At 47.8% G+C, this 21,860-nt stretch overlaps 2 protein-coding genes across 2 annotated transcripts; both read right to left on the bottom strand.

The window, feature by feature from the left end:
* Positions 1 to 9,819: 9,819 nt before the first annotated feature.
* Positions 9,820 to 15,209, bottom strand: LOC122388927 (ubiquitin thioesterase otubain-like). Its single transcript, XM_043380437.1, has 8 exons — positions 15,062 to 15,209; positions 14,021 to 14,103; positions 13,831 to 13,886; positions 12,974 to 13,063; positions 12,602 to 12,726; positions 12,164 to 12,248; positions 11,205 to 11,399; positions 9,820 to 10,953 (listed from the first exon to the last, which is right to left on the bottom strand). Exons 2-8 carry the CDS (start codon positions 14,052 to 14,054, stop codon positions 10,753 to 10,755), a joined length of 786 nt encoding a protein of 261 aa, XP_043236372.1. The 5' UTR covers positions 14,055 to 14,103; positions 15,062 to 15,209; the 3' UTR covers positions 9,820 to 10,752.
* A 448-nt stretch (positions 15,210 to 15,657) lies between these two features.
* On the bottom strand, positions 15,658 to 18,971 carry LOC122388926 (spore coat protein SP60-like). Its single transcript, XM_043380436.1, has 7 exons — positions 18,690 to 18,971; positions 18,155 to 18,265; positions 17,691 to 17,756; positions 17,396 to 17,476; positions 16,883 to 16,957; positions 16,440 to 16,601; positions 15,658 to 16,067 (listed from the first exon to the last, which is right to left on the bottom strand). Exons 2-7 carry the CDS (start codon positions 18,252 to 18,254, stop codon positions 15,979 to 15,981), a joined length of 573 nt encoding a protein of 190 aa, XP_043236371.1. The 5' UTR covers positions 18,255 to 18,265; positions 18,690 to 18,971; the 3' UTR covers positions 15,658 to 15,978.
* Positions 18,972 to 21,860: the final 2,889 nt, after the last annotated feature.

Raw genomic sequence — 21,860 nt, 5'->3', positions numbered from 1 at the left:
GCCATGTTAGAACGTCGTAAAATGTGGATGCTTTTATTTTTTCGGGGTGCTGATCACGAATATCATGGCAGTTTTGATCAGAGATGATGTCTTCATGCATTTAGGCCGGGTCGGGTCAGCTCAGGGTCCTGCTCGGTATTCGTGGTTGGTGTCAACCGCCTCTGACAGCTTCGTAACAAGTAACGAAGGCACCAAAACTACTTCGTAAATGTTCAAATGGTCGCTAAATTCGAATTATAGCTCTAAAAACTAGTCTAAAAACATGTAAAACTCGAAAACGTAAACCGAGTTCATCAAAGGTAAATGACCTGACCTGTCCTTGACGCCCACCCTAATGCATAGGACCAACATCATATCACATGTTTGATCGCTTGAAACCACAAAATGACTACCACCGCACGGCAAATGCGAGCCGACATACGCCGAATCGCGATTCCGGCCAAACCACAGATAAATATATAAACAGGCCAAACATGGTCTCGAGTACCTAATGATGTCAAATAGAGAAAACTTTAAGACCGAAACCAAACCAAATACCAATTAAAACAATGGCAAAATACCGAAAACCAAACCAATTCATGTAAAATTGAGAAAATGCCAAGTTTTGACCAAATTTAGAGGATCTTATATATTAGTAATGCCTCATAATACCAGCAAAATACCAAATGCGTTGTGTTTGAAATAACGAATACCAAGTTGGTATCAGTTCGGTATCGGTAGGTATGTCAAAAAGTTGGTATCAGTTGGTAAAACGTTGGTAAGTTGGATTGACATCTCTAGACCCTCGAGATATAGGTCACATGTCAAAGGTCATTTATCGACCCGCCCCCTCCCCCCCCCCCCCCGACCATTTATGTCGACGTCATCTTTAGGTCACGATCCTCTCTCAGCAACAATTAATCATTTTATATATAACTGCATATTCCATTTTGTTCTTGCGCTGCAACGTGATTATCATGTCATGCATTTAAATCGCCCGGTTGGATGCGGTGGAGTTGCATGCTGCTGCACGAGTCGTCTCAGGCCGTAGGAAGTATGATCGGGTGAGCGATGTTATCAACGAACTCGGCTGGCTTAACACCGAGAGCTTGTTCAGGTACCAATCCATCGTGCTGGTGAACAAAATGCTGGCCACGTCAGAGCCGCAGCAGTTCGCCACCTGTCTAGTCACCCGGCAGAGTGTACACGGGCGGGATACCAGGTACAATGACATGCTTGTGACCCCCACTGTCAGGTCAGAGTCCGGACGTCGCCGTTTTCTGTACTCTGCGGTGTCAGGGTACAACGAGCTGCCGGCGGACCTGCGCGCTCTTAGTCAGGCTCGATTCAAGCCGGCACCGAGGGAGCATTTGTTTGACCGCGAGCGAGCCACTTAGCTGTCCTAGTTAGCACACGTGATGAGGGTGAATGTGTGAATGATTGCGGTGACTGTTGTCATATCCCATTCGATTTGTATATGCACAACGACTTGGACATAGAATAGCCGTGTTTCCACGGACATGTCTGTAATGTGAAATAAATAAATAAATACATGAAAGCAGCGCATCAATTTTCCACTGTTAAAAACTGATGGTAACAGGCCAGCTTTGGATTCACGTAAGCCGCCCGGCAGCTCGTTCGGTTACCGGGCCGACCTTCGACCTTTGAGTCTGGCAGTACCGCCTCGGGCCATGTCTGGCCGCCCGGCTCCGTGATTGGTCCGTCCGACGGTCACGTGATCGTATGACACCGGGTCGGGGGCCGTCGGGCGTCTAGCCGGCAGCGGGAGGCGCATTTGCGTCCTCGCGGCCACAGGGGCGGGGTGTGCCCTGGCTGAGCTATAGGTTGTTTATATGGTAGTTTCGTACTCCATTCGGTTGCGGCTTCCTGGGCTTAGGAAGGTGCTCTCACTGGTCATGGTTAAAAGTAGGAAGCAGTTGAAGGCTGGCAGTAACGCTCAAAGGTGAAAAATCTTAAAAGTTTAATCTACTCATATTAATACGGTTGCTCTGCACCTTTCTTTGGTCTGATAGATTTAGATGGATGTGATTTTTGCAGTCTGCCTATTTTGCAGATTGGCCCGTTTAAATTTTCGTCTCGACATCCGATTCGGAGTTCCGCTCCTCGCTCTCGTTCAGTAGACGTGCCTAACGCTTGTGTCGACAACGTGACGCCGTCGCTTCTGCACACTCCTCGAATTTGTTCTGGAACGCTGTCGCTGGCCATGCGTTAATAACCCTGTGCGTCCTGCTGCAGCTCTTCCCACTTCCGAGCGATGACCGTCCATAGTTGATCGGATCTGGGCCGTCGTGCCAGTCTCCTACCGATAGGTAGGCCATTGCCCCCAGACGTTCTCGATGGGGTTCATATCCGGACTTTCGGATTCTTTGCTCATGTGTAGAGCCACGTTTCGGGTTCACTCTTTTCATGCATCGCCATAGGGTTAATGTAGACCTGGCGTAGTTGTAGAGCCATGGTCCGACATTGGCCTTCTCGGTGACCGTTTTGAGTATGCCTAGTCAATGTAAAGATAGTTTTTAAGTTTCACCAGTAAGAAAATATTCCTCTATTAAATCTACAAATGTATCCAAGGTCAGAGTTCACGTTCAGGGGCTAGTATATAGCTTCCATTTCTCAGAAATGCCTAGATTCTCATAAATCTCGTTTTATGGGTGAGGCGGGCTGGAGTCTGGTTGGGCCCGTTGTGTCCACTCTCACTGTACGCCGCACGGTCTCCTGCAGGACATTTCTGCTCTTAACTGTTGAGACTGGTCTACCTAGCATAAAACGACAATGTTAGTTAAATATACAAATTACAGAGCTTTTGGTATCATACCTTGATCACATTTTTCGCGAAAAACACCATGGTTACACACGAGGTTTTCTGGTTTTCTCGTAGGTTTCCTGAGAGCTGTTGGACCATCAGATCCCAGACATTTTCTATGGGGTTTAGATCTGGACTCTGTCACAAAAGGGGGAGTTCGCAAGTTCACGTTCCGGAGCTGATCTGACCTCGGATGCATAACGAGTCCCTATAAAGCCGTTTCTTCCTTTCAATTTCACTGCTGCGGCCCCTTGCAGAACATTTCTGCTCGTAGTTGTCGGTACTGGTCTGCTTAGGCCCTCTGAGAGCTGGCTGGCTGACCACAAGGCCCCAGACATTCTACATATAGGTACCGAGTTGAGGTTTGGTGCCAGGTGATGTAGCACGCCAGCACAGTCTGACCTGAAAAATGCAGTCATGAGCTTTGATGTACAACATTCTAATGACAAAGCGTGTCAGCTCGTAAAAGATGACATTCAATTTGTCTCATGTGTTCCTGGTTGATTGCACAACTCTAAGGCCATGGCCATGGCTATGGCCAACTGTGTATGCCGCTGCGAGGCAATGTGAAGGGGTGCGGCGGAGCCCTCGTTTCTACCTCGTTCGTTACGCTGCCTCGCACAGTTCTCTTCCCAACAGCCGACCTGGATCTTCTGAGGCTTTCGGATAGTTCTCGAACCATGGCTGCCCACATGTTTTCTATCGGGTTTAGGTCCGGAGAGTTCAATGGTCAGTGAAACAGTCTGACACAGCCAAAAATGTAATCGGTGTCATTTGTGGTCGTCGCAACGCCACTTTGCTCAATAAGTCTATAGTCATTAGTCAGGTTTGCTGCATGAAGTACAAATAACTGAACAAGATAAGAACATAAATGCTCGATATCTATGGCATGAAGCACATGCCATAAATATAAATATAAAATATTTACAGATAAATATAATAGATATAATGGCTATATATCGACGTCTTAGCCACATCGAACTGAATGGAAGGCACGACGTGCCGTGTTGCCATCATTGGAGTTCCCGCTCCCCTGCTCGTGGTCCGTTCACATGCTACCCTATCCGTGTCTTGAAGAACCCCATCCAGCTCTACCTCGCGTTGCTGGCGCTGCTCCGTGCTATTTTGATCCTCGGGCAGCCGGTATCTGAGGTGCAGGAGGTAGTCTAATGACTGCAACCAACAGTTCGTGGTGATGGGGCAATGTTACAGGCTGGTGACGGGCTTTGTAGTAACAGGTACTAGATCATGGAATATATATTTTCTAATAAGCCGTTTCCAATTAGTGTCCTTTTTCACTGTCACGCCGATTTCGGCTTTCTCTTTAAAAGGGCGAAGACCACCGGTTTCACTAATTTTGATTGAGATAGACTTATTGTTCCCTGATAGACCGAGTTCCGGAACCGTCTTTTGCGCGATGGCCTACTTCACGGCCGAATCATCGAGCTACTTTTCTGACGGACAGGAGCTCTCGTAAGCTCACGTCACTTCTCCGTATGTCCCGTCATATGGCTGGCGAGGCCGATCATCGACCCCCTCTCTCGGCCACACCGTTTGTCCTCTGGCGACCGGCCCTTGCACGGTATGAAGTCAGCTGCCTTTGCGCAGCCGGAAAACACGCAGGTCTTTGTGCCTCGCCTCGGTCGCCTCGCTCAGCAGCCCCACCGGTGGCTCTGCTCTACCGAGTGGAAATGTTCTGTCCTACCTCTGCTGAGTGGATCTACCACTCGGCTGAGTGGTGGATGCTCGGTACTTGGTCGGTGCTGCTCGATGATCTCTCTTCAGCGGGTTCTCTCGAATCGTGTTTAATGTTGTTAAATAGTGTTTAACATTGACTGGGGAATGGCGATTAGAAAGCTCAGCTTTCGATAAGATTAACACTTTTGAGCTGGTAATAGTACCTACATTAAAAGCAAATTAAATAACAGTGTTGAGTGTAACCTTACTGTTAAAGGGACCCTCCCACCTTCAAAAAAGTTAATGAATTGGCATGAAAGTGATGTCGCTCGGTTCAGAAAGAGCAAAAACGAATATCTACCAAATTTCATCGAAAAATATTCACCGGTTTTCAAGATATTAGACTTTTACTTTTGTTTACTTTTTGGGATCTCCGCTGTTCCTAGCGACTTTATTTGAAAGTGCGGCATTTGTTGCGCGCAAAGCAGCATATACCACAGCGTGCTACAAAACGTTTTAGTCAAACATTAAATGGACGTTCGAAAGCCTGATGACGTCATCAGATTCCCGTAATGGTTAAGAGATAGGGACCACGCTGGTCCCACCCTGCAAGTAAAGGGAAGAAATTTCTTGAACACCATAAAGCTGCGGGGGTTGCGACCAGGATAAATGGTGGTTTCTGAGCCTGGCCGCAAACTTGGCTATCTCAACTCAAAACTAATGTTAAGGTGGGAGGGTCCCTTTAACGCCAGACGCCTTGAGACCCTAATTTTTCGCGATTATTTTAAAATGCGTGGACTAATTCCAACCATATTTAGGAAATAGTTGTTTCAAGACCTGCCGAAACCTTTTCTTTAAGTACATTTTGTTGTCACTTAAATATTTGTGGCACTTGTCATTGACTCGTAATGTTAACTGTTTTTCCATCCTGGATAGAGGCTTTCATACGTCATATGACAATAGGCTCCGCCCACGACTGCGGCATTAACCCGTGCCCATCAGCGACCTCTGTACAAACGACACCCCTGCCATCTGTAAAGGACTATGAATTTCGCTGACGTTTCACGTGCTATGAATCAATTGCAGCAGACCGTCAAGTAAATGTTAGGCTTTTGTTGACTCTTGTAGGTATATGGGACCAAGAGGACCATCACTCCTCAATCTACTACTCACAAATGCTTCGAAAAAACGTTAACGATACCTAACAAATACGATTTTCGATGTAGGATATCTGTTTGGTGAAATACGAGCGAGCCTTATAGTGAAGCGAAGGCAATTAGCTAATTATTGCGCTGGTCGATGCGTGCATAGCGATGTACAAATCAGGAGCTACTTGATGACATCCGACATCCCATTATCGCATTATCTGCAACGCCATAGGCTTTAAATACAGGTGAATATTTCCTAACCTTATGTCAGTTATATGCCCTCTGCCCGTCATTTGCAGCTTATAAAAATAAAACAAATATCAGCGAACATATCAGCATTGTACAAGCAATGCGCATTGAGCATTTATGGCTCCTCAGTCATCATGTCGCTCTTTGGGCACTGTCAGACAAGACGTTACGCACAACTCCGCCGGCTTCCGGCACCGCTCGACCGTCCCCGCTCCCCGCCACAGCGCGAGTGATCGCGCGCCGGCCCGAAACCGCCGCAGGCCAAGACCGCAGAGGCGGGGCTTAGCTGTGACGTCATAACGTATCAGAGACTGACTGGTGATAGCCTCTACACGCCGGGTGAAAATCTTGCTCGAAATTTAACATTACGAGTCAATGAGAAGTACCTGAAATATTGAAATGGCGACAAAATATCTAAATTGTAAAAGTTTCGGCAGGTCTTGAAACGGCCATATCCTGAGCTTGGTGGAAATTCTTCCAAGCATTTAAAAATAATCGCGAAAAATTAGGGTCTCAAGATGTCTGGCGTTAACAGTAGTGCGTAGGTTTCGTACATCTTTGGACAAATGGCTGGCTTGGAATTTTTGGACGGACAGTCGACTTAAGTATTGAGCATTGGACGGACATTGGACATACATTTTCTGAAATTGACACTAGTCACGACCTACGGCTGTCGCAAGCTCAACCCTGCAACCCGCAAAGTCACGCACGCGCTCCCGTAGCTGCTGTATTTCCCCTGACCCCGGGTCGGCCGCCGCGCCGGCCGGCACGCCCGCGACCCGGCCAAGGTCACGCCAGGTGACGTCACCATATAGGAGGGGCATCAGGACGCCCCTGACGCCTCCTTTTCTTCATCCCTGACCTACCACTTGGATTGCAGCGGGCACAACAGGTGGTCGCTGAAGTGAAGAGCCTCAAATACACTAATCTGACTAATCCAACCGTGCAGCGTGCTGAGCCGTGTTGGTAACCGGTCGGACGACGACTTCGGCGATGTTGGAGCTGCACCACACATGTCACATCGCTGTGACGCCGTGCTAGTTAGGGCGCCGACGACTTCGTGTCCACCATCGTCATGTGCGCCTTGAAGGACGTAGCGCCGAACGCGGTGCTCAGAGGCTCGGGAAGACGAGCCGGGCCCTGGACCCGATTCCTCGCGGAACTAAGCACCTCTGTTGTCTCCTTGGTGAATAATAACGAGAGGGGCGGCATCGTCTCGGCGAGCTGGGGGTCGTTTTTTTTAGTGGCCTGAGTTTGAGCTATTTGCCTCGTGATGCGGGCGAGATAGGACGCCTGCGAGCGCCCGCCGCTGTGGGAGCGTATCCGGGGAGCTTACTTTCAGTTATGCTTTACCGAATTTCTCGCATATGAGATTACGTTGCTGCCGCTAGATTTCGCTGCAGTTTGCGACTGGGGTTATGCTGTACCGCACATCTCCAAAACTATGTATGTTGCACCGCTGCCGCAAGATGTCACCACTGTTTGCGCCTGAAGTTATACTGTACCGCACATCTCCGAAACTATGTATGTTGCACCGCTGCCGCAAGATGTCACTACTGTTTGCGCCTGAAGTTATGCTGTACCGCACATCTCCAAAACTGTATGTTACACCGCTGCCGCAAGATGTCACTACTGTTTGCGCCTGAAATTATGCTGTACCGCATATCTCCAAAACTATGTTGTGCCGCTGCCGCAAGATGTCACTACTGTTTGCGCCTGAAGTTATGCTGTACCGCACGTCTCCAAAATATGCTGTAGCGCTGCCGCAAGATGTCACTACTGTTTGCGCCTGAAGTTATGCTGTACAGTCAGTCTCAAAGTATCGCGCAGCAGTGCGGGGGATCCATCAAGCCCGACCGGCGACCGTGGAAGGACGGCTAAATTTGAGTCGCCGAAGCAATTGACATCCTAGTCCATGCCCCATGTCAGTTGGTTCGGTGACTTTGAAAATATAGCAGGTCCTACCTCGGTCAGGCTTGATGGATCCACCGCACTGTTGTGCGGTACCTTTAAAGGGACCCTCCCACCTTAACATTAGTTTTGAGTTGAGATAGCCAAGTTTGCGGCCAGGCTCAGAAACCACCATTTATCCTGGTCGCAACCCCCGCAGCTTTATGGTGTTCAAGAAATTTCTTCCCTTTACTTGCAGGGTGGGACCAGCGTGGTCCCTATCTCTTAACCATTACGGGAATCTGATGACGTCATCAGGCTTTCGAACGTCCGTTAAATGTTTGACTAAAACGTTTTGTAGCACGCGGTGGTATATGCTGCTTTGCGCGCAACAAATGCCGCACTTTCAAATAAAGTCGCTAGGAACAGCGGAGATCCCAAAAAGTAAACAAAAATAAAAGTCTAATATCTTGAAAACCGGTGAATATTTTTCGATGAAATTTGGTAGATATTCGTTTTTGCCCTTTCTGAACCGAGCGACATCACTTTCATGCCAATTCATTAACTTTTTTGAAGGTGGGAGGGTCCCTTTAAGACTGACATAACTACTGCGCACCCCCAAAATTATGTTGTACCTATTTTTATACAATTATACACTGTGGTTGTACCCAAGATTCTTACACATAGGTTGTACCGCTGCCGTAAGATATCACTACAGTGTGCGCCTGAAGGTATACTGTACCGCATGCCACATTATTACAATAGGTACACCGAATAAATAAACGTGTCAAAGTTATTTAATAAGTGTCCACACCGCTCTGATGAAGGGCGAGTCGTTACGATGCTTTGTTCGTGATCCCATGGGGACTGGAGAGGGTGGGTGAACACACGTATAGGCCCATGCTGGTTTGTATCGCCATTCCTTAGCGGAAAATAAAGCAGCATTCGTTGGAAAAGAAAATGTTTCGTTTTTGAGAGAGTCATGAGCGAGCTTCGGGAACTTGGATAACGAAAACGTTATTAGGTCTATATACGGTTGTACGCAAATAGCTTTGCGCTGCTTTTTTGACATGGCTTACGACACATTTTCGCACGTTAATATTTGAGACCCAGGTCACCCAAGGTCAGGTCACCGGGGCACGTCAAGGGTCAAAAGAGCTCAACTCCGGAAAATAATTATGCTCGCTATAGCTACAGACACAACGATTGCTTTTACACTTCCAGCGACTGATCAAAATTACGGAATGCAGAAAAAGTAGGTTTATCAATTTTTCTATCTGCGACAAAAGGTAAGGTAAGGTCAACATTGCGACGACTTCATTATAAGTCGATTGGAGAGTGTCGAACCGTGCCTCATATGGAAAAGGTCCAAATGAGGTCTTAACAATCGCAAACCCCGTTTGACAGGTACCTATCAAATAATGAATCAGATAGTTGCCCTTGACCCTACCATGGATGAGATAATACCATGGAGATACCTACCATGGTTACATAGGTAGTATTATTCCATCCATGGCCCTACCAATTACCATGCATCGACCATAACTTTTTACAAACATGTTAGATCGATGAAAACACCTAAGATGCATTCACTGCTCAGCTCAACAATACGAATGGACTTTATGTAGCACACTTTTCCCGATTAGGTCATGACCTTGCCCTTGTAATCGAACTTTCAAATTGACTTTCAGGTAAAATCACCTGGTTTCATCAGCTCGTCTGTACAAGAAAAACACGATGCTGGCAAAATGGATGCGCCATACAATGCGACGAAGATTAAAAGATATTTCCGAAACGTGCTTCCCGGAAAGTCACAATTGACATTTGACGGTTTCTACCATCCAACACTGCACGCTAAGCCGCTGACGTATCAAAGCTGTCAACACAATAGCGAAAGGACTGTGTACCCGCGCCTGGGGGTGTACGCAAAACGACTGTATATTTAACCCGAGCCTGAGCGGTGGTCCGATTGTAACACATCGTGACGGTGGCGGGGGGGGGGGTCGAACTCGGCTCCTGGGCAACGTAGCGACACGCAGTACGCGACATCACTTTCAACCGAACCATTTATTTAACCGTACTTTGGTCAGTACATTTTAATTCGATAACCACCCAACACGCACAAAACATTATCATCTACAGTGATGTGATGTTGGAACACAGTCAGTGTGAGGGTCCCCCTACCCTCCCCCCTCAGCGGTGGTATGTAGTAACAAGTGAACGCATGTCCCGCGTCGGGCAGGGCTAAAGCCGGTTGGGCCAGCCTTAGATACAGAGCGGCACAGGACTGTGTGGGGCGGTCTCAACGAGCGGGGAGGGCCGCCTTACGAGCACGCGCTACAGTAGAACCCTTACTCATGTGGCAGTTTGTTCAGTCCCATATCGTTATATTTCCCGCGCACAGGCAAGCGTGATTGACTGCAGAGTGTCCATGAGGTCCAATACCAGAGCCAGATCATTCCAAAAGGCCGGAACTACTTGCCCTTGGAGAAACCGAAAAGCATTCACACCTTTCCTGAATCTCACCGGTGTGCACAGTACCTGGCAGCCCTTGATGCCTCACAGCGATTGAAGAACATTTCGTGGAACATTTCGAGGATCCCTACACGAGTTGTTCAGCTCCTAACAGCCTCACACAGATCAATACGCCAGGTTTTGGAGCCGGAGTGCTAGCAGCAGTCCCCAATGAACTACTACAGACCAGCAATACTGCCGTCTTCCGGCGCATATTGATCGGTGGAGACAGCGCGCGGCGTTCAGAAGTCTTTTCACCAGCCGACGCCCAGCCGTTGAGACATTCGCCATCAGCCATCGCTATCTTCCTGCAGCATTTCAAACACCGATCGTCATTCGTCCCTGTCGGCCGGTGCCTTCACTGCCATCTGGCGGCCACACACGGAGGCTGAAGTACTCGCCGGCGCCGCGGCCGGCGCTGCCCGTCCCCCGAGCCCGCTCTCGGAGAGCTGCGGCGTGGTGGACGGACGATCACAGGTAGAGGATATCGTAGTGGCCCGGTCGGTAGAGCAGTCGGACGCGCGGCTCCGTCACGCCCTCGGGACAGAAGTCATGTGCGTTGACCTCCGTACCGCCCCGGTCCATGTACTCGACGCGCACGCCCACACCAATGGCCGCCGTGAGGCACGTGATGTGGATGTGGTCCGACTCTTTGTACATGGGCTCCACCTCCTGTGAGAGAGGCGGGCGGTGGACATTGTCAGAGCACGTCAGGGTTATCAGCGGTAGCAGCTATAAACAGCCCAAAACTGCTCGCATTCAGGCATAATGATACCAGAAAACGACAAAAAAAAACTTTGAAGGCAGTAGTAGTACACACTTTTTCGAATAAGTATCGTTCAATGACACAGTTCTACACAGCAAAATGTACCTACACTGATAGATACCACTGCCCACCCATCCGTCTCTGTCGCCTGACTGACCAGCGCGCAGAAGTCTTTGACGGTCGGATGGCCGTCCAGGAAGTGGACGTAAAAGTCGGCGTTCTTCTGCATGTGGCCGGAGGTGATGAGCCGCATGTAGACGACCACGTAGTCGGAGTAGGCCGGCTCGCTGAGCACGGCCTCAATGTCGGCAGCCGACTGCGCCACACGCACCTTGTCCAGCACCTCCATGTACTGGGGAAGGGGAGGAGGCATCAGGTATCAGGGGAGAGAAGGGATGGACGAACAAATTCTCCAACGGGTGTGCGTAACAAGTAGGCCAAAACATTTCGTCATCAATACTCGCATATGTAATTACGCGTGATTCGTAAAAAAAAACGATAACAACGTAGCACGTACGAAAAATGAAGTTATATTACAAACAAAGTAACCAGTACAGGCATGCACCTCAAATAGGTATACAGATATGCACAGATAACTACAGCTAAGGCTGAGCTAGACACGATAAATCAGGACACTGAGTAACACCGCGCATGAGGTATGGAGCAAGGTCTGGGTCCGCCAGAGGGTCGCGGCTCAGATCGACACCTTGTAGCACAAAACTTGCCCTCATTTCCTCATATATCTTTCTATACATTATAAGGCGAGTAGAGATTGAGCTGATGGATTTTGAGGGTGATGATGGTATGTCTTGGTGTCCGGCAAAAGAATGGGATGCTGATGGTGTGTCGTAGTCGTGGGTTTCAAGCGCTGGGGATGGTGGTGCTGTTGGGTTGGATTGAGCTGGTGAACGTGGCTGAGGGAGGGTGTGAGAGAAGTGGGCCTGAGTGTTACGGGTGTCATGATAAGTCTGTTGTTTCGGTGTATGATGTGGAGCTGCACGTGGTGGTGAGGTTTGGTTGGCGGGGCTCATGGAGGAGGAATGACAGCAGAGCCTCTTATTGCTACCGCGTTTCCGTACGAAATGTATTTTGGTGAAAACAAAACATTTGACTTACCATGTCATGGAAATCCTCTAGGGTGAACTTTGGAAAGCCCAGAGCTATCAACTCATCTTTGCTATCTTTGGCTATTTTGTAGAACCTGTAAATGACAGATGCGTAAATGTAGACAGGAGTACATACCTAGCAAGCAAGATGTAAAAAGTACACATTCAAGCCAAGTAACACCATTAATTGGAACATGATAAGCGGGCAAAAAGTAGTAAGGAACGCAATCTGATTTAGGTCATTTGGTTTTGATAGAGTAACATCTGGAGGAATATACCTACACATATTACAGCTGTTACACTGGTCCATATTGACCATCAGTGTTTTGAAAATAAAACGTAAACGAACATAAGCTAAATGTAACCTTTTTAGCGATGGTATGCCCAATTGCCCACAATATGTATTCCCTATCCCGGGCGCAGCAGCGCCCCAGGACAGACTACTCACCTGTTAAACTCGGTCTCGTCGCCGATCAGGCTCTCGAAGTAGCCGAACGTGAAGGCTCTGAAGAAGCAGTTGCCATCCGGCCTGGTGCGGCGCAACGTCTGGTACTTGGTGCTCAGGTGCTTCACCTGGGCGGAAACGAGAAGGTCAGCGACTTTGGTTGGAATGGTAATCAATCGTTTTATGGTAAAAACAGGCCATCAAAACAGTACCTATATAGTCTGAAGATTTTTGGTGACCATTCAATTACTCGACTATTGTTTGTTCGATGACGAACGATGAAGTTTTACACCTCATTGCCAGCAGGGTCATTATGCGCCCGTGCGCTGGACAGCGGACCTCCCTGCCCCCTCAGCTTGAGGTCACTGAGGTCACCTTTTGCTGGTAGACGGGGTCGCTCGAGTACTCGTCTAGCAGACAGGTGACGTCCTCTACGGCCCCCACCAGCGCCGTGGTGGCGGCTATCTGTCAGAGCGGCAAGCCAATAACGTCACTGACAAGGTGTGATACAAATGCCAGCCAAGCATGTCACTTAATTGCTGCGTTGAATGTGACGCATAGGTAGTAGATATATTGGACAGGTATGTAGTAAAGAGCAAGTAGCATACGAATATATTCAAGTAGCAATTACATATAAATTAGTAGCAAATTAAATAAATTAGTAGCAAGTAGCAATTTATATGTAATTGCTACTTGAATATATTCGTATGCTACTTGCTCTTTACTGCATAGGTATAGTTCGTTTTTCTTAAGTTTGCCCCTCACTGTAAACGTCTTCTTGAACACAGCACGAGAATTGCTAGCTGAATTACTGAGAAAACTGGTTGGCGCACAATGTATTGGATATATGAACAATATTTTCAAAATAAGTTTTGAGCACAAACGATGTAACGTTAATGTTAAACGCCGTGCAATTTATTAATTAGTTCAGACATAATTCCTGAGAAGTCGTCTATCACTGTGGAACTGTAGGTATGGGCAACTACGAGCTATGAGTCTGTGAAATAGTAAACAAATTTGATAAAATTGATCGTCTGTGAAATCTGGTGAAATCAATGTGCGCCAATCAGTTTTCTCAGTAATTCAGCTAGCAATTCTCGTGCTGTGTTCAAAAAGACGTTTACAGTGAGGGGCAAACTTAAGAAAAACGAACTATAGTAGGTATAACTGCCACTCAAAAGTGTAGGAGCTCAGGCAGCTTTGCTATCACATCTATGTATAGGGTGACTTACCTCCTGTTCAATTTTCCTTTGCTGGGCCATGACCAAATCATCTTGATTTAGATCACCTGAAAGACAATAGGTAACTCAATGTACCTAGGTGCATATAAGCATTTCACTTTTATTTGACATCCAAGCAAGATGAGTAGGTAACAATTGAAATGCAAGTGACTTTTGAGGAATTGAAAATAGATGAGCATACCTGAGGTCTCTGCAGCATTTGCTTCCTCTGCCATGATGGAATATCTATCACTTGAGTCAGGTTCTGAAGGCAAGTGTTTCTCTCTGGAAAGATAAATTGTGATTGAATCAGATACACAACATTTTAGTTTATTGGTTGCCATGGTCTTCAAAAAAAAAAAAACTAACAACTGAATTGGCATGGCCATATTCTTTTCAACCTCCAGCTAAGACTAGGCACCTTCCTTTTGTACTCTCCTTACTATACATTCCTACACCCAGCTTATTACTTGAATCCAAGCATTTCTTGCATTACTGGCAGCCTGGACCACTAAGTATGACAATTTCAACAATATCTCATCAGCACACAGGCACTCTAGACAGTGTGACAGTGTCCAGTGCCATACATATTTACTGAGGTGTGGTGTGGAATTTGTGTGGAGCAGTGTTGCGGACTGCGGTGCAAGTTTTTATCCTATAACCTTTAAGGACTGTGCCAAGACACTGTGATTATGCTGTCAAAGCAGTCTGAGTCTGATAAAATGATGCAGGAGAGACACAATGGAATTTGGATCTGCCAAAGGCAAAAGACTTGTATTACAGTTTTGGTTAATGCTTCATCACAAGGGCAGATGTATAAAAATTGCTGAAGTCTATAGAAAGACTTCCTGTAGCAAGTCTTCCTTGGTGTGGGCTGGTGCAGAATCGCGTCCCGCGTCCCCCTAGCAGCTAGGGGACGACTTCCAAAATTTTCCAAGCTAGGGCCTAGCTTGTGCGTCTCAGCTTGTCAACCCAGGTGCCGTGCTTTGCAATCTGGCTGGTAACATTCTCCTTTCCAGTTGTCAAAAACCAAAATCACAGTTCATATTTCATATAAAATAAACCAAGTTTAAAAAGCCCACAATTAAAAAGTTAGATATTTCATTTCAAGAGAGGAGGCATGAGCAGTTAATCAGAAAAAAAAAACTTTCAATTCTTTCATGGCAGTGTTCAGATAAATCAACAGTAAACATTCAAATTTTGGAAGCTGACGGAACCACAAAATTTAACTTTTAACATTTACCTCTAATTTCTTGCAAAATCAAAAGGCCAATCCTCGCAAACTTTCACAATCCTTCAGCAGCGTTGCGGCTTGGGACTGCGGCACTTTCAACCAAGATACCTATAAGTGTGCCTATAAGCTTTCAACATTGAACATTTGTAAACACCACAAAGGCCTTCCGCGCTGGAAATGTCGCAAGGAATGAGTGCTTCCATATTAGGCAAATTTAGGATGTTTGTCCCTTTACGAACTTTCCTTTACACCGAACAAGTTTTCCGACACATGCGTTGACCTGCACGTCCAATCCGTCCAATCACGATATTCAAGTTTTTTGAATTTTAAAAAGTTTAATTTGATGTGTTTTCATATCTGGGCCTGCGGCCTGCTCGTACTAAAAGCCACACCATTCTGATTCCCGTCGTGGTCTCGATTCAAAACTCGGATTGGAATGGATTCGGGCCCGAGTTCTCACCACCGGGAATCCGTCGATCTGCCGGGCTCTACCACCGGAGTTTTGGGCGGACTTTCAATATATTTTGATCAAGATATGCCGTCCTAGTGATGAAAAGCTGCAAAAGTTGCAGGAGACCTACGCCAGACAGTCCCCGTCCTTCAACAATGAATGACCCTTTCTCATATATTGTCAATCAGATCACACACAGAATAGCGCGTCGTGTGTCTAGACTCTAAAAGCCTCCAAAAACCTCTCTGCCTGAGACGTAAATCAACGCCAAGTGATTGTATTCGTATATTGACAGTCATCGTTTTATCATTCCGGTGGAACACTCGTCAGCCCGCAACGTCGGGGCGTTACAATAAAACACAGCCTCCTACACGGAGGCACGTCCCTCCACACCGCTCTGCCGTGGCTGACGGGTCGGTCCGCCCACAGACCCGTCCCGGGCCGGTCAGCAGTCCACAGTCGGTGTCAGAGGTGCTCAGATGTGGTCGCAGACGGGTCCCCGGTCCTCGGTCTCCACACACTTGGAGTTGGGAGGACAATACTTGCCCTCGCAGCCGGGCCTCTCTGGGGGAACGGGCGAGAGCGAGCGGTCAGAGAACTGGGATACATGGTCAATCTACATAATACATCGAGTCTGTTAGAAGTTAGCACCCCGTAGGATAGATAGTCAATGGCTCAGAAACACCACCGAGAGTTTGACATTGCACGTACCAAGAAGCACTAAATCATCAATCGATTGTAACTTTACCGTGCATTCATAGCACGAAATTCGGTTAAATACTACGCCGAGAAATATTCAGTCATCGTACACCAACGTTAGTAAGCACAAATTTACGAGATAGAGTGTGCAATGTGCATGCCCCGACCGATCCACTGAAACAAAACACCATTAAACTATCACCTCCCCCCCCGTGCGGCTCCTGTCCCCCTACTCACTTTGTCCAGTCCTGCAGAGCGCACCGCTCTTGGTGTCGATACAGGTCAGGCCGTGCTTACACTCCCGCACTGCGCACGTGTTGGGCAGACAGATGGGCGAGCCGTTACGAATGTAGCAGTTGGTGCCGCGACGGCAGAAGAAGCCCTCGCATGACGGCACGTCTGTGGGAGGAGGGGGAAGGGGGGGGGGGGTGAACGAGAGGCGTATCTCAAAACTGCAGAGTAGTGCGTCAGGAACGGTGAATGCGATACGAAAAAACGGGTATAAAACAGACGGGTATTAAGTAAGTGTAGGGAATAAAGCATGCATTTATTCGCTGATAGCAGCATTGCCCCTCGAAATCATTGAAAGCAATAAGTAATAACCACCTTCCTCATGATCACACGTGACTTGTTACATGGTGCTGGCAAACATTCATTAAATGATGTTGAACGCCACTTACCGGGGACACAGTCGGGCCCGTCGGGCAGGTCGTTACACAGCTCTCCTGCCGCACACTTGATATCCGCGCAGCTCACTGAGGAAATACGGTGTGACAATGTCAGCAGGTGAGTAGCTTACAGAGCGAGAGCGGTAGGCATATGGTATGGCCAGCGGGTGAGTAGGGTACTGAAGGATGGTGAGCATAGTGCAGTCAACTGAAGAGTTGATGATAATACACTACCGAGACGTAAATTGCAGTGCCATGAACCGTTCTAAAAATTCATTGTGCAGTTTTCACCTTCGTCCTTCCGTTTGGCTGTCTTAAACCGATAAACATACAACTCACTAAAAATTAAACCCAACAGCTGATTCACACACTAAAAAGGCAATATTTTGTTTTAATCATTCCTACTTAATGTGCATGGCTAGCGCCTTCTGATAGAATTGTCGACCCCGCCATAGTTGAGTGACGCAACCATGCGTCACAATAAATACTCAAATTTCTTGGCTGATAATTTAAGGAAGCACTTACGTCTGATGCAGACGGGACCGGTCGGCCTGTCCTCACACCGCTCGTTCTCCTCACACTTGTGCTCCTTGCACGTCGGAATCTCTGCGGGAAAGAAACGATACAACGTAGTTATAAACAGTCCCAGGAACAACAGCGCGAGTGTGTACGATAAATATGACCCGCAGTTATGTCTGGTGGGCTGGCTTCTCATCTTCGTCGTTACCCAAGTACCTGTTTTTTTATAGTTACCGTTTAATAGCCGTTTACAAACTGTTAGCGACCGTTAAATCGCTTGTCGGTTCACCGGCTAACTTACTTGGTACGCACACCTCACACTGCTGGATTTCACACTCTGTCCGCTCCGGGCACTGCTTGGAACACTCTGAAACGAAACAAATGGCGATTTTAAGTGGCTTGTAGTTAACGATGGGCCCGTATTATTATCGCCGTTGATCTTCCCTTATTGTAGTCGTGGAGCGGCAGTAAACGGACCCATGCTGTATGGAATCAAACACGTGAACAAAAAGTCGACGGATGTGAAACTAGTCCAAGCATGGTAGACTTCATAATGCTTTATAATAATTTATCCCTCGCGAAATATCTTCATCATTATTATATTATGAAAATTAAACGTTTCGAATAGCTTCACGCAAATCCATCGCGTCCTACACCAAGGATGCGTCTTGTTTCCCTTTGCAGCTATAATTACAGAAATCGCACCCAGAGAGACGCGTAAACAGCCTCGTCTGACTCGCTCTAACATCCCCGCCCTGGACTCACGTCCCGCAGGCGGCTGGTTTAGTGTGAACGAGGGCCGGGATTTCCTGGCCTGGGCGCTGGCGCACGCCACCAGCACACACAGCACGGTCAGACGCAGCATGGCTGAGGTATCTGGAACACAGAGTGGGAAGTCAGTTAGCAGCTCTACCCGGTAGAGTTAGAGTCTAGAGTCTAGACGGTATAATCTAACGTCTACAGCGTGGGGATAATAGCAGACCAAAAAGGGGCAAACACGGTCTGTTGTAAGTTAACTCAATTTTTAAGCAAACTTTGCAAAAAGGCAAGTTCCTAAAGCCTCCTTCGTCAGCAAGAGAGATATAAAAGTCGATTAATCCACCTCTTTTTCATTGTGGTATATCATTTGATGCTATGCCACTATTTTCACTCAAAGCTCGTTTCGAAAGAAAGCTATGAAAGATTGTCATCAGTTATCCATTTTTCGCACTATTTTGACGCCAAACAATCACACTCTCGATCCACTGTATCCACTGCATCGTGCTGAGATTCACTGCAGATCCACGGCCGTTCCACTCACCGCGGCTCGGTCACGGACGGAGGCTGACAACTGCTCAGAGGACGGCCTCCCGGCAGCCTTTTATACCCACGGCCACGGCTCGCGCGGGGGTGGCGTCTCGCACGGGCTCAGCGGCTCGTGCGGGCTCGGCGTCTCACACGGGCCCAGCGGCTCGTACAGGAACGACTCAGTACGAGGCGGACGGTTCCGGGGATCTGGGAATGGCTTCAGGAACGGAGTGAGAACGACTGAGAACGATGGGAGGAACAGTCAGGAGTGGGTTGAAGAACGGGAGATGACGGACTGAGGGAGGGTTGACGAACGAGCCTGAAAAAAACGAGATCGAAACTGGATGAGAGACGGGCTAAGACAGGATGAGCAACGGGAGAGGACGAGACGTGAACACAGGCTGAGAAACGAGAAAGGACACACAAGGGATTTAACGAAACGGTGTACATATCTTTTGAAGAAGGGCTGGTGAATAGGCGGAACGGTCCGAAAACGGTGAGAAAAAAAAACCAGAAGCGGACTGATGAACGAGCGAGAGCGAACTGAAGAACGAGACCGGAAGCGGACTGATAGTAAGGTAATAGAAGGATCAGCAGTTGAATGGAAGGGGAACGGAGTGATCACGAGATGAGGAAGAAAAAGAACGAGATGAGAATGACATATAAGAACGACTTTCTAGCAGGGTTCGCGGGGTCCGGACCGCCCATTTCTTTCCCTCAATGCAGCTGCACTGTACGAGTATGTATTATATAATGAAGGCATTATATAATGTGCATTTTGGGCAAGACCCCCAATCCTTAAACCATGGCGGAGCCCCTGCGTTTCTGGACCGACCGATGACTACATCAAAAACCGAGAATAGAACGATCTGAGAAGCCCGATCTCCGGAATGGACTGAACGGTGGTCAGAAGGAACTGGGAAACAGGAAGACTTTCAATGAACTGAGTAGCGATCTGGAAACGAGGAAGGGACAAGTGGTTCGTTCTAAGATGCAGAAAGAAAGTATCAAGTTGTTTCGATCAGACCTTGAGCTGCTGCTACCTGTAGGTATATGCACGAACAATTAGCCATTGTAGTTGTGTAAGCACTAAAGACAAAAAGACGTGCATAATCAGTCGTATTCGTCAATCACAATAACGTGTCAATACCCACGTTAAACGTAGCCACGTAATGTGTAGTTACAGATAGATAGTTACACTATCACGCATAAGCAGACGCATAGGTATATCTAGTCGTTCTCGTTAACCCTTGGACATTTCGTTTTTAAGAATCGGTCAATATCATCTACTTTAACTCCAATCTTCATGCTGGATAACTCGACAGTTACGAAGTGTTAACAAGTGATTGTCTTAAACTACCTTATAAGTTATAAGGAGGCATAAGGTTATCACTTGTTGGCATTAAGCCTAGCGATGCATGGATTAAGACACGGTAAGATCCCGTCAGGATAGGAGCGGGGCGAGGAGAGGATTTTCTGTGCGGCTGTAGCCACGTCAGCCAGCCTTGGACGGCCAGTCGGCGATTGTCCGATCAAGGAGAGTCGGCCGAGGGCAGGAACACAGCCTCATGCCGCAGCGGTCAGACAGCAGCCTCGTCGGCCACATAGAACGTTCTGTTGGGCCAGAGGTAGACGTTATATAAGCCCATAAACTTGGCAAAGTCTTCGCTCTTGACCATGCTCCAGGTTCCCAATATTCTGGTCCATTGGGAGTAATAAACCTCAGGTTTATCACTCGTAACTTCATCACCGATAAAAACTGCTCCAACGGTAGGATCACAAGCCTGTCTATACATGAAAGGCACCTCGAAATCAGACCATCCTGCAGTCTTGCATGAAAGTGAGTTTATGCGCCAACCATGCGCAAGCTATCAAGAGCTTCCTTTGGAGTGTGGCCAGCAAATTTGTCGGAAACCGTAACACTAACACTCCATGCATCGGAAGTACCTAATGCTACCTTCGCTTCGATCATACCTCAACTTTCGCTGACGGAATCCATCAGTGCCAATATTCAGAGCGGTTAAGAGCTGCGTTTTTGCGTTTCTGGCAGTGACCCTGGCTGGCAGAGGTCAGGGCCGGGTGGGACAGGGACAGGTCAGCCGCGCTCGCGCAGGGACCAGGCAGCGGTGCAGGCTCGCATGCCGCGGGAGGCCAGGGTCACTGCACTAATCCGCCCGCCGCGCTGCCGCTGTCGAAGCCAGCCAACTTCCCGATTTTGTCCGGCCGGAGCCGAACGGAGCACGGCCGCTGACGAACGACGCCGGAGAGCTTTGACGCTTCTGAGAATAAAAGCAATGCAATTACATAAGCGGCGACTGACTCGTGCTGTTAGTATAGACATTGTGCTGCGATAAGACGATGAGTAAGACAATTAGGAATTTCGTGAACGAAAAAATGGACATAGATGAGCTCATCATTGCCACTAACGAAGACCGTTAACAACATTCACTGAAGTCTTGAGGTTCGTAACCGCTTCAACAAGTGGGCAAAAAAGGAAGTTTGTTTACCTTCACAGAATGCAGATCCGCATAGTTCGCTTCACTCAAGACGAGCCTGAATATTAAGTCCAATGTTTATGCACCTATGCATGAATACGCGAGGGCAGCGTCCTCATAACGAGAGAGCAGCGACTTTATCTACAGAAGAAATAACCCCTTGCCTGATGCTGATGGGTGTTATGTGAGGGCCGTAATCTCAAAACACAGCCCCATCTCAAGGAAAGAACACGTAGTAAGCAGCATCGCATGTCAGGTGCCGCTCGCATACCTCCTACTGAGTACTGACAGTCACTGGAGGTCCGCTAGCATACCTCCAGTGACTGTCGAACACAACTCAGAGTCTAACGTCTGTTATACGACGGGGTGGGTCACGGGACGCAGGACGATAGGGGTGACGCTGGATGACAGGAACGCGGCCCGATACCCGTGGATACACCTCCTCTCCTGACATACCTATAGGGACCTGTACGACTCGATCATCGACGATCATAGAAACAAAAGGTGTGACATATCGAATAGAATGGACAGGTAATAACTTGGCGATGTTAAGCTGTGATCAGAATGTGTCACTGGCTGGGCTGCTGACGGGCAATTATGACTGGGCTGCATAAGCACTCGTGAGCTATTTGATCGCCAGAACGTCGTCATAATAACAATCAATTTTGTTAAATAACTTACCCCTTTAG

This window comes from Amphibalanus amphitrite, unplaced genomic scaffold (assembly GCF_019059575.1).
Source record: "Amphibalanus amphitrite isolate SeventyFive unplaced genomic scaffold, NRLGWU_Aamphi_draft 000339F_arrow, whole genome shotgun sequence".
Taxonomy (NCBI): Eukaryota; Metazoa; Arthropoda; class Thecostraca; order Balanomorpha; family Balanidae; genus Amphibalanus; species Amphibalanus amphitrite.
The sequence above is the reverse complement of the archived record's forward strand: the minus strand, read 5'-3'. Positions and strand labels throughout refer to the sequence as shown.

Bases quoted from the DNA above. Each gene is read 5' to 3' on its own strand.
- LOC122388927 (XM_043380437.1), bottom strand. From the start codon at position 14,054: ATGGCAGAGGAAGCAAATGCTGCAGAGACCTCAG. The intron at 13,064-13,830 runs GTAAGTCACCCT...CCGCTCTGACAG, and splicing joins AAAGGAAAATTGAACAGGAG to ATAGCCGCCACCACGGCGCT. The intron at 12,249-12,601 runs GTGAGTAGTCTG...TGTCATTTACAG, and splicing joins GACGAGACCGAGTTTAACAG to GTTCTACAAAATAGCCAAAG.
- LOC122388926 (XM_043380436.1), bottom strand. From the start codon at position 18,254: ATGCTGCGTCTGACCGTGCTGTGTGTGCTGGTGGCGTGCGCCAGCGCC. The intron at 17,757-18,154 runs GTGAGTCCAGGG...GTTTCGTTTCAG, and splicing joins AAACCAGCCGCCTGCGGGAC to AGTGTTCCAAGCAGTGCCCG. The intron at 16,602-16,882 runs GTAAGTGGCGTT...CTCCTCCCACAG, and splicing joins CGGGCCCGACTGTGTCCCCG to ACGTGCCGTCATGCGAGGGC.